The sequence below is a fragment of the Dendropsophus ebraccatus genome, chromosome 5 (assembly GCF_027789765.1).
Source record: "Dendropsophus ebraccatus isolate aDenEbr1 chromosome 5, aDenEbr1.pat, whole genome shotgun sequence".
Taxonomy (NCBI): Eukaryota; Metazoa; Chordata; class Amphibia; order Anura; family Hylidae; genus Dendropsophus; species Dendropsophus ebraccatus.
The window spans coordinates 62,726,533-62,737,680 of NC_091458.1; the positions used below are offsets into that span (position 1 = coordinate 62,726,533).

The following is an 11,148-nucleotide window of genomic DNA, read 5'->3' on the forward strand; positions in this document are numbered from 1 at the left end:
CACCAAGGACCAAGCTCCACATGTACAGCTGACCATCAGGGACCAGCTACTACATGTACAGCTGACCATCAGGGACCAGCTACTACATGTACAGCTTACCACCAGGGACCAGCCACTACATGTACAGCTGACCACCAGGGACCAAGCTCCACATGTACAGCTGACCATCACGGACCAGCCACTACATGTACAGCTGACCACCAGGAACCAGTCTCTGCATGTGCAGCTGACCACCAGGGACCAGCCACTACATTTACAGCTGACCACCAGGGACCAGCCACTACATTTACGGCTGACCACCAGGAACCAGCCACTACATGTACAGCTGACCACCAGGGACCAGCCACTACATGTATGGCTGACCACCAGGGACCAGCCACTACACGTACGGCTGACCACCAGGGACCAGCCACTACATGTACCGCTGACCACCAGGGACCAGCCACTACACGAACGGCTGACCACCAGGGACCAGCCACTACATGTACCGCTACCACCAGGGACCAGCCACTACATGTACCGCTGACCACCAGGAACCAGCCACTACATGTACCGCTGACCACCAGGAACCAGACACTACATGTACCGCTGACCACCAGGAACCAGACACTACATGTACCGCTGACCACCAGGGACCAGCCACTACATGTAGCTGATCCAGGCATTAAACATACAAATGACCACCTGGGACCAGACACTGTATGTAGAGCTGACCCCCAGGGGCCATACACATGTAGAGCTGACCACCAGGGGCCATACACATGTAGAGCTGACCACCAAGAACCAGGCACTACATACACAGCTGACCACCGGGAACCAGGTTCTGCGTGTACAGCTGACCACCTTGGACCTGATTGATGTGCATCAGTCAGATACAGCTGGTGTAAAAGAGATATTCTAAAACTTCTTAAAGGGAATGTACCATCCGGCCTGGGCTGAAGTACTGGAGGCGGGCCGACCCACCACCAGTGGTAGGGAACCCCCACCCCTCTATGATATGCCTCCATTGATTCTAATAGAGCAGTGTCATAGAGGGGTGGTGGTTTCCTCCCACTGGGGGTGTGTCAGCCCGCCTCCAATACTTCAACCCAGGCCTGATGGTACATTCCCTTTAATTGATGGTGAATCCTCAGGATAGCCCATCAACACTGATCAGTGGTCTTCCAATAATACCTGGCACCCCCAGTGTTTTTCTGTTTGCCAGAGCCAAGGCACCCACCTGCAGGAAGCCAAAAGCAGACACTTCCTGTAATGGCAATACAAGGTAACTGCAACTCAGCTCCCATTGAGGGGAATAGGTGCTGATATGCAGTAACCCAACAAAGGCACACTGTAGGTCCCTGCCTGCTTCTGGTCACTGTGTACACAGGTGCCATGGCTCTGGCATACCGCTAAACGCAGGAGGGCAGCTGGGTATTAGACTCACACCGATTAATATTGATGGATAAAAAAATAATATTTTTAACAGAAAACCCCTGAATGTTATGAAAGATGAGAAGATCAGTGCCCTCATGGACCCACACCTGCTGTCAGTACGTCTCATAGCAGCCTGTCACCTTCTGATGCCTACTAATAAGACACAACAGCCTAACGTACTGTCTCCATCATATATATATATATATATATATATATATATATATATATATAGAGCAGCTATATCCTCCCTTAGAGGTGAATGCTGTCCCCTAACCCTCCTGACCAGCAGGCACCGCGGCCGCAGGCAGGCTTTATACTGTGAGCAGAGGCTCTGGCTCGGGAAGTCCCCCTGGATGTGATCAGCAGCTCTTGGCCCCGGCTTGCCAGCTCTTGCATCATCCGCTCTGACTCATTCTAACCCGTGACTTCCAACAGTACACTTCCGCACCTCTTCCCCCAACATACCCAACTTACGCAAAGCATGCCACGCCTCCTAATGCGTCTCAAGCCTCGCTCTGAATTCTAGGCCTGCTCTCTGATTGGCTCTTTGTGCTCACCTACTTAATAATAACGTGATTCAATGAGAGGCTCACTGACTATCCTGAAGGCCGAGGCTCTGGATTGGCCTGCGTCGGTTGCGGTCACGTGCTGCGTACTGGCTTTGCCATTGGTTAAACCCTCAGTATATAAAGCAGGTTTCGGCATTTCGTCCTTCAGTCGTTTTGCTAAAGACGCAGACGATGATTAACATGAGCTCCTGGTCACTCAACGAGAACCCACTCACCAGCACCCTGCGCCGCCGCGGTCACTGCCCCTGTCACCAGAGAACAGACCCCACGTGGAGAAAGGTGATGTGTCACTGCTCAGCGCTTCTCTTCTGCATCCTCCGGCAGGCTCCATGGAATACTGGCCTCCCATTGTGTGTGCTGGCGCTGCTTACATTAGCTGTGTGGTTATAGTGAGCTGCAGGATGCTGGCCAGGGGCTGGATCCGTCAGCACAGCCTGTTGTCAGATCCCACTTAGTAATCCATTGGAAATTATAGAAATGTAAGTGTTGACACCATAAACACATTGTATGTTTCTCCATAATACCAGGTGTTACTGTGTGTTAACAATTACTTTGTATCCCAATGGGAGATGGGTTGTGCTGTCTGACATGCAGTGGATTACTCTCTAGGATCACTTTACATTTCTATCTTAGTGTTATACAATGTGTATAGTGACCCTAGCCTTACAGTGTGTTCACACTTGGGATTTCCCAATTTACTGCAATAGAGAAATCAAAATCTGCAGTGTGTGAACATACCTGTAATCCCAGGACACTGAGCCCATAGTCATAGGATGTGTTGATCTTGGACCAATGGAAATGTTACTTATTAAACCTTCCAATGAAGAAATCGATATGTTGTTATAATACTTGTTACTGTGCCTTTCTGCTTATTGCAAAATTGCAACAAGCCTTCAGTTGTCAGCAGGGTATAATGGGAGTTGTAGTTGTCACCATGGTCTGGTGAGCAAAGGGTTAATGTAATAGAATGAATGTTCTATTTGTCTCTCTTCCTTGATCCCAGCAAATGATCAGGATAGCAGTGTATAGACTCTTAGGGCGACATATATCAACACAAAAAGGCGTACTTTTTGTGGAAAGTAGCGATTTGCGAATATTTTAAAATAGTCTCAAATCGCCGGAGTGGGGGGTTTGTGGGTGGACTCAGTCAGCGCGATTTATCATTTTTTAAACTAAAAGATATGGTGAAAACCTACTCCACCTTTTAGGTGGCGTAGGTCTTCGGCTGTGCTAACCGACGCGCATGGGATTTATGTAGAGGCAGTCCGCCTCTACATAAATCTCCATAGCGCCGGAGATGCGGGGACATTTATAAGTCGGACTTAATAAATGTCCCCCTTAATGTTGACAGGTGAGTTAGTATCTTAGTGTCTCTATTGAGTTGTTCTGATCAGGTCCTTTTGTAAACATAACGATCAATATATTAGTCAATGTAGCTGTCTCTCTGTGGCCTAGAGGGGGGTCATATCACGTGCCGTTAATAGTATCTCTACACTAAGACTGGAATGGCTGCATGTGATTGTTATATAAGGTATCTAATGATGCATGATCTGAGACGTGTGTCCAAGCTGTTAGGTCTCCTGCTTACATCTATCTGTATTTGTGGAGTGTCACCTGTGGGCCGCACACTATCATGGACCATGTACTCAGTAATGTGGTCCATTACACAAGGGGTGCCTTGTCTATTACCTGCTAGTGATCCAGGTCTTACATTACTAGCTCCTGTATGTGATCTGGTGTGTTATGCCATTGATTAATAGGAAGCCCCTAGTAGTTCACTAAGAACATCTGGCTAGATATGCACACAATATAAAGATGGAAAGAATTGCCCACCTTTCAGCCATACGACACACACCTGGAGGTGGTCCATTTCACCGCTTGGAAGGGGTTAACAACGCCGGCCTTGGTACAGTGCTAGAAATCCAGCTTCAATTTTACTGTTAAACCTCCATCCTTATGCTGTCATCTTGATGGACTCTTACAATTCAATTCTAGGCACATTCCTTTTGACTGTAAGGGCATGATGGGAGTTGTAGTATATAGCAGGAAGCCCTCTGATTGCTTAGAAATGTAAATAGATTGTGTCAGTGTTACTGCGGATACAGATGAGATGTCTTATGCTACAGGGAGAGGTTATTGTATAGTGGCCAACTGCAATAGGAAACTCCTTCATTTCTCAAATATGCTGGAAAACTGTGTGGTTTCTATATTGCTAGAATCATGTCCGGGCTGGTCTCCAGTTATACTGGTCATGATGAGACACTGACGTCCTGCATACTCTACAGGCCTCATGTGTAACCCTACAGTATTGGCTGGGCTTTCTGCCATCACTCTGTTCTTGATGGATGAGCTGACTTACATTTTGCCCCCAGAAGGGACGTAACTTTATACTGGTGCTGGTTTTCTTGCCCAATACAAGTGTCAAGCTGTCAATGGTTGTTGGTGCAGATCATACACCTGTATAAGGTGAAATGCCATTTAGGATCCTGAAAACTGTTAGCTAGCTTGCACCATAGCTAGCGATACATACTGACCAGACATAAGATGACACTGAAGGTGGGAATAATAGGCGATCATGTTCATGTTGAAAGCTGGTGTCAGTTTTTTCTCGCAGTAAATGACCTATTTAGGGATGATGAGCCATTGCCTATAGCTATGTATTTTGAAAAAGGGAAATGCTGACAATCTGAGTGACAAGAGGAACAGACTTCCATGTTACCACCATACCCTGTACATGGACCTGATCACAGATTATAGTCTAGTTTTAGTATAGATGGGACTCCCTGTAGTATTGTCCTTTCAGTTGCTTGAGTTATGCAGTGAGAAGAGTCCTTTTTGGCACCTCTATGAACATATCCTTGGGGGTTTAATGAATCTGCTTGTCAGTGTGACCTAAGATGGGTTCCTATTAGAGATGAGCGAACCAGGTTCGAGTCCATCCAAACCCGAACGTTCGGTATTGCTTAGCGGGGGCTGCTGAACTTGGATAAAGCTCTAAGGTTGTCTGGAAAACATGGATACAGCCAATGACTATATCCATGATTTCCACATAACCTTAGAGCTTTATCCAACTTCAGCAGCCACCGCTAATAAAATGCTGAACGTTCAGGTTCGGATGGACTTGAGCATGCTCCAGGCTCGCTCATCTCTAGTTCCTATGTATTGCAGACTTTCAGTGTTATTTGGCTTGTTATAGTAATGATCCAGGAAAACTAATTAATTAAAATTTGTCTCTCTCCTTTTTCAGTGTTGGAAGCGGAAGACCACCTTTATTCATAATCACACCTGAGGTAATCTGCAATATGACATTTTCATTTTGAAAGGGCAGCTATGCCACCCACAGTGTTCCCACTCCATAGGTGGGTACTAAGCAGTTGTAGCCATCAACAATTCTCAATGGGGAAAATCTATGAAGGGGCTGGCATAGAAAAAGCACACCTTTTCACCTTCATGCCAACCATGGGATCTGGCATAAAGAACTGGTGTAGGTTTGAAAAATTTAGAAAGATGTACTGGCTTCCACAGATGCATGCATAACAATGCGTTGTGCACTGTGGGGGGGTTATTTGCCCTGTATATCTAATGTAAGATGAAACGCTCAGGCAGGTAAGAGGGGTCTCCAGCCATGTGCCTTAAAGGAGAAGTCCGGCCAAAATTAATTTTTGATATGTTGTTACTTATGAAAAGTTATACAAATTTCTAATGTACATTAATTATGGGAAATGCACATATAGAGCTATTTCCCTTAATTTAGTAGATCAGGAAGTGTTAGAAATATCTCTGAAGAAGTGACGTCACGACCCAGGGTGTAATTCCAATGGAGTGTCCAGCAGGGGGCGCTCTCTATATAGAAGTCTATGGGACTTTATTGTTTCTATGGGTTTCTATGTAATGTAGTGTAGTGTAATGTAGTGTACAGTGCTTTATTGAATGAATACATCTATGGAATACTTTGGGGAGCAAGTGTCCTTGCTCCCCAAAGTATTGCATAAATGTATTCATTCAATACACAGTAAGCCCGCCGATCCGCCGCATTCCCGCCGATCCGCCACGCGCTGATCCGCCGCATTCCCGCCGATCCGGACCATATACATTGAACTACAGCTCCTATCATCTGCTTCTAGTATGAACAGGTGATGGGAGCTGTAGTTGGGTAATGGATATGACATGCCGCCGGGCGCAGGGGGGAGCCGCTTAGTACACAGCAGCTCTCCCCCCTCCTCCTCCTCCTTCCGGGATAACTTCCGCCTATAGCACTGCTGAGTCCCTGCCTGGCCGCCGCTCTCCACTCTCCCCCCATACATACCGGCTCCCGATGCATCCTGGTGTCCGCGCTGATGCTGGGAGCTGGTATATGAGAGCGGAGAGCGGCGGCCAGGCAGGGAGTCAGCAGTGGTATAGGCGGAAGTTATCACGGAAGGAGGAGGAGGAGGGGGGAGCGCTCCTGTGTACTGAGCGGCTCCCCCCTGCGCCCGGCGGCATGTCATATCCATTACCCAACTACAGCTCCCATCACCTGTTCATACTAGAAGCAGATGATAGGAGCTGTAGTTCAATGTATATGGTCCGGATCGGCGGGAATGCGGCGGATCAGCGTGTGGCGGATCGGCGGGAATGCGGCGGATCGGCGGGCTTACTGTGTATTGAATGAATACATTTATGCAATACTTTGGGGAGCAAGGACACTTGCTCCCCAAAGTATTCCATAGATGTATTCATTCAATAAAGCACTGTACACTACATTACATTACATTACATAGAAACCCATAGAAACAATAAAGTCCCATAGACTTCTATATAGAGAGCGCCCCCTGCTGGACACTCCATAGGAATTACACCCTGGGTCGTGACGTCACTTCAGAGATATTTCTAACACTTCCTGATCTACTAAATTAAGGGAAATAGCAGTATATGTGCATTTCCCATAATTAATGTACATTAGAAATTTGTATAACTTTTCATAAGTAACAACATATCAAAAATTAATTTTGGCCGGACTTCTCCTTTAACTAGAGCACTGCTGTGGCTGTATGATAGAGTCCTGCACTCATGCCAACTGCTAATCGAGGAGTGCGGTGCAGGGCTCTGTTGTACAGGCTGCTCTCTAGTGAAGATGCCCGCCATCTTCTGAAATCTGCAACTAGTTGAGCTTCAGATGAAAGTGTAGAATCAGCAAAAATGAAGTTTCCCTGCTTTAAATAAGTCGGTGACAGTTGTACTGCTGATGTGTCTGGTAGGCAATACTCTGTAGGCTTACTGCAGCTGTATCCACACTTACGGTGGGAGCAGGAATGGGTATGGTGGTATTTACCGACAGCAAATAAACGTTGAAACTGGTAAGGAATTGAAACTTAGTGTGCGTATCGGCACAGCAGCTACTGGATGAGCAGCTAATTCCTCACACAATGAGACAGTAATGCATATGACCACCATTCTGATCCATGGGGTTATGGTCTCATTGCGTGTTCGTATCATGGAGAACCGAACTTTAGGATGGAGAGGAATTTTCTGTTAATCCTGCTGACAGATGCACTTTACTGAACGTTATAGAACTTCACTTAGCTTTAAGCATTTTTTTTTTAAACCTAAAAAATTCCTTTAACAGCTTAAAGTGACTGTACCACCAGGCCCAGGCTGAACTGGAGGCGGCCGACCCACCCCCAGTAGGAAGAAACCCCAGCCCCTCAATTACGTGACTCCATTAGAATCAATGGAACCCTATCATAGAGGGGCTAGGGTTTCCTCCCACGAAGGGTGGGTCAGCCCGCCTCCAGTGCTTCAGCCTGGGCCTGGTGGTACAGTCAGTGGGAGTGTAAATGAGCCCATGGCTAGATGGGGCTAGTCATCAGGATTCAAGACATGCCTTTATTTCCATAGTATAAGATTTAAGCCCTTATGTTCATATCCACATTATGTCCAAAGGTGTTCCCCAGCATGTAAGAGTCTAACCTTCACCTGCCTTCAGAACAGGAGCTGCGGCAATGTTATAAATGACTATGGTGCCAATACCCTTTCATATGTGTTTCTTTGCTGCATATGCAGTATGTAGATCTAGGTTATGCAGCAGGTTAGTGGGTGTACTTGAGGCTGTAAAATTTATTACCATAAATCATTAAATAACTCTTGTTCATTTTTTTCTTAGTGTGGTTTTGTGCAGCAAGGCTATCAAAAATGATGGCCGAACCTATGCCGTACTGCGGCACAGCTGGCCCCTTGTCGGGGTTGGAGCTGGAGGCCTGGTACGAGGACTTACAAGACATCTTGTCCTCGGAGACAAAAAATACTGCAGCTCTCCAGTTGGTATCCAATGAGCAGGTTAGTTTTTTTTTTTTTTTTTTTTTTTTAAACTGTGCATATGTATGCCTAAATCGGAATCTGTGCCCCGTGTAGGGGAGATGTAGTAGTACATGATGGCTATTCAGGTAAATAATTAAGTACACACATTGGGGGAGATTTATCAAAGGGTGTAAAATTTTAGACTGGTGCAAACTGCCCACAGCAACCAATCACAGCTCAGCTTTCAGCTCTGGTGAAAGAAAATAGGAGCTGTGATTTGTTGCTGTGGCCAGTCTTAATTTTACACCCTTTGATAAATCTCCCCCATTGTGGTTTGGTTGTAGTGACCACGTGATCTCCATGCATAGCCATGCTATGGTATGCATGGTCACGTGTACACCTGTGCTTTGCAGTAGGGGTCAGTGTCACAATCTGAGGTTGTAAAGGGGCATGTGTACATGGATGGCCAGTGCATGCTGCTTGTTAAAGGGGTTATCCAGAGCTACAAAAACATGGCCACTTTCTTTCAGAGACAACACTACTCTTGTCTCCAGTTCAGGTGCGGTTTGCAATTAAGCTCCATTCACTTCAATGGAACTGAGCAGCAAAACCCCGCCCAAGTTGGAGACAAGAGTGGTGCTGTCTCTGGAAGAAAGAGGCCATGTTTTTGTAGCGCTGGATAACCCCTTTAAAAGGTCGCCAGTCTGGTTTATAAAGAGAAAGGAGGGGGATGTCTCAGAGCATAAGGATCCCATTGAGACTCCTGCTTAAAGGGGTACTCTGGGCTGGGGGTCTTTTTATGCCTATGGTCAGGGATGAGGTGGATGAGGGCAATGACGTTCACTTTACCTCCCCGGTTCCAGCGTCATGTCCTGGATTGTGCCGCTTCCTGGTCTCCAACACGGGCTTGATCCCGCCTCTGCCACTGACTGGTTGAGCGGACTTGAAACGTCACGTCTCAAGCCCCTGCAGAGACCAGGAAGCGGCCGGGCAGCGCAGACTGGAGCGGCGCAATCCGGGACACTGTGCTGGAACTGGGGAGGTAAGGGAACGTCATTGCCCTCATCCACCTCCTCCCCAGCCCGGTGTACCCCTTCAATAAGCATATGCATAGTTTGAATGGACAACACCTTCAGTACTTGCATTTTTTTCCCCATCTCAGTATTTTCTCTCTTCAACACTCAGGTGGAAACTCTGGATAGTTCTCCTTACCTCTGGAGTCTTGAGTCAATAGATTCCACTTTACCTGTGAACTTTACTGATGAAGAAGTGGTTGCTCTGGAAACAGTGGTTGATCAGTTGCCCTCTGAGGTCTTGGAGTTTCTAGCCCAGGGATCACACGATGACTTTGAGAATCCATCTACTTCAGAGTCCTTAAACAACCAACAGGAAGGAGCGGTAGAGGTGGACTCTGGCTGCAGTAGCTGTCCATCCCAAACCCATACAGAGGATGAGGACTCCAGCAGCAGCCAATGTGGAACAAAGAGAAAGAGGAATGCCCAACCTAGAGGAGGAAAGGTCCGAATGAAGGAGAAAGAACAGGAGAATGAAAAGAAAGTTGCTCACTTAGTGGCTGAGAATGAGCGTTTAAAGGGGGAGATTGAACGTCTTACTTTGGAGGTGGAGAGGACAAGGAAGTTGCTCATAGAAAGAATGGTTAACCTTAAAAAGTGATATGCTAACAAGAACTGCATGAAAAATGTCTGGATCACCGTAGTGTTATACTGTATATACTGATCTGTGTAAACTAAAATTAATGGTATTAGAAGGTTGAGGGCTCTTGCATACACAGCTATGTACAATATCCAAGTTGTATAAAACTACACATAGCAGATTTGTTATGTAAATGGCTCTAACCTTAAATTCTATACAAGCCTCCATTTAGATGAATGGGACAGTTGCTAAAATCTTAACAGCTTTTTTGTAGTCCCGGATATCCCCTTTAACACTTTCTTGCACAACAGCACCACACCTGTCCTCAGGTTGTATGTGGTAGTACAACTCTGCTTCACTGACTTCAGTGGAACTGAGCTGCAAAACCCGCACCCAAACTGGCGGCTAGAGTGGTGCTGGAAGGAAACAGCCATGTTTTTCTAATCCTGGATGACTCCTTTAAGGCCTTGACACATTTAGTCAACCAAATCTACGGACACAATACAGCTTTTTATAATGGAACCCATGACATGGCTTATTACAACAATATTCTCCCCTAAAAATTGGTCCCGTGTCCACCCTCTAATAGTGCATTGTATAGAGCAGTGTATGAGGCCTAGCTTTCAGAATTTTACAGGTAAAGCAGTGTCTGTAAATGTGTGTATTCTATGTATGACATGTTGTTGGCATGTATTCTGCACCTGTGGTTAAACTGAGCTGGAAAATGTATATTCTGCTAATACAAGAGGACTGTTCACATCCTGTAAATGGTAAGATGACATCACAGGAAGCATTTCTTGGCTTAATCCTATGATTTATTCGGCTCCAGTTACACTCCCCTGTCTCCTGACTGTAGGGTAGTTCTTGTATAGTTTTTGTATCTTTCCACAGAATTATAATTTCACTTTCTGTAAACCGAATAAAGTAGAGTATATATATTTACTCTCTAAAAAGTCCTGTGTTTTACATTGAAGTCCATGGAGTTGTGTATACACTCTAAGCCAGGGATGGGAAACCTTGGCTCTCTAGCTGGTGCAAAACTACAACTCCCATAATGCCAAGACAGTCAGAGCTTTAGTTGTCCAGGCGCAATGGGAGTTGTAGTTTTGCAACAGCTGGAAAGCCAAGTTTCCCCACCCCAGCTATAAACTGTAGCTTCAATTTTCTTGTTCTGGTAGTACTATCAAATGCATGAGCATCACTGACTACAAGGACTCAATGGGATGTCTGTAAT

General features: G+C 46.1%; 1 protein-coding gene across 2 annotated transcripts; it reads left to right on the plus strand.

Moving 5' to 3' along the window:
• Window positions 1-2,098: 2,098 nt before the first annotated feature.
• On the plus strand, window positions 2,099-10,867 carry DDIT3 (DNA damage inducible transcript 3). Of its 2 annotated transcripts, none has more exons than XM_069970370.1 (4): window positions 2,099-2,264; window positions 5,233-5,344; window positions 8,128-8,300; window positions 9,447-10,867. In XM_069970370.1, the coding sequence occupies exons 3-4, from the start codon at window positions 8,157-8,159 to the stop codon at window positions 9,933-9,935; spliced, it is 633 nt and encodes a 210-aa protein (XP_069826471.1). In that variant the 5' UTR covers window positions 2,099-2,264; window positions 5,233-5,344; window positions 8,128-8,156; the 3' UTR covers window positions 9,936-10,867. The 2 variants fall into 2 exon arrangements, with proteins under 2 accessions (XP_069826471.1, XP_069826470.1); XM_069970369.1 differs by having other exon boundaries at window positions 2,100-2,264; window positions 5,233-5,275.
• Window positions 10,868-11,148: the final 281 nt, after the last annotated feature.

Bases quoted from the DNA above. Each gene is read 5' to 3' on its own strand.
- DDIT3 (XM_069970370.1), top strand. From the start codon at position 8,157: ATGATGGCCGAACCTATGCCGTACTGCGGCACAGCTGGCCCCTTGTCG. The intron at 8,301-9,446 runs GTTAGTTTTTTT...TTCAACACTCAG, and splicing joins AGTTGGTATCCAATGAGCAG to GTGGAAACTCTGGATAGTTC.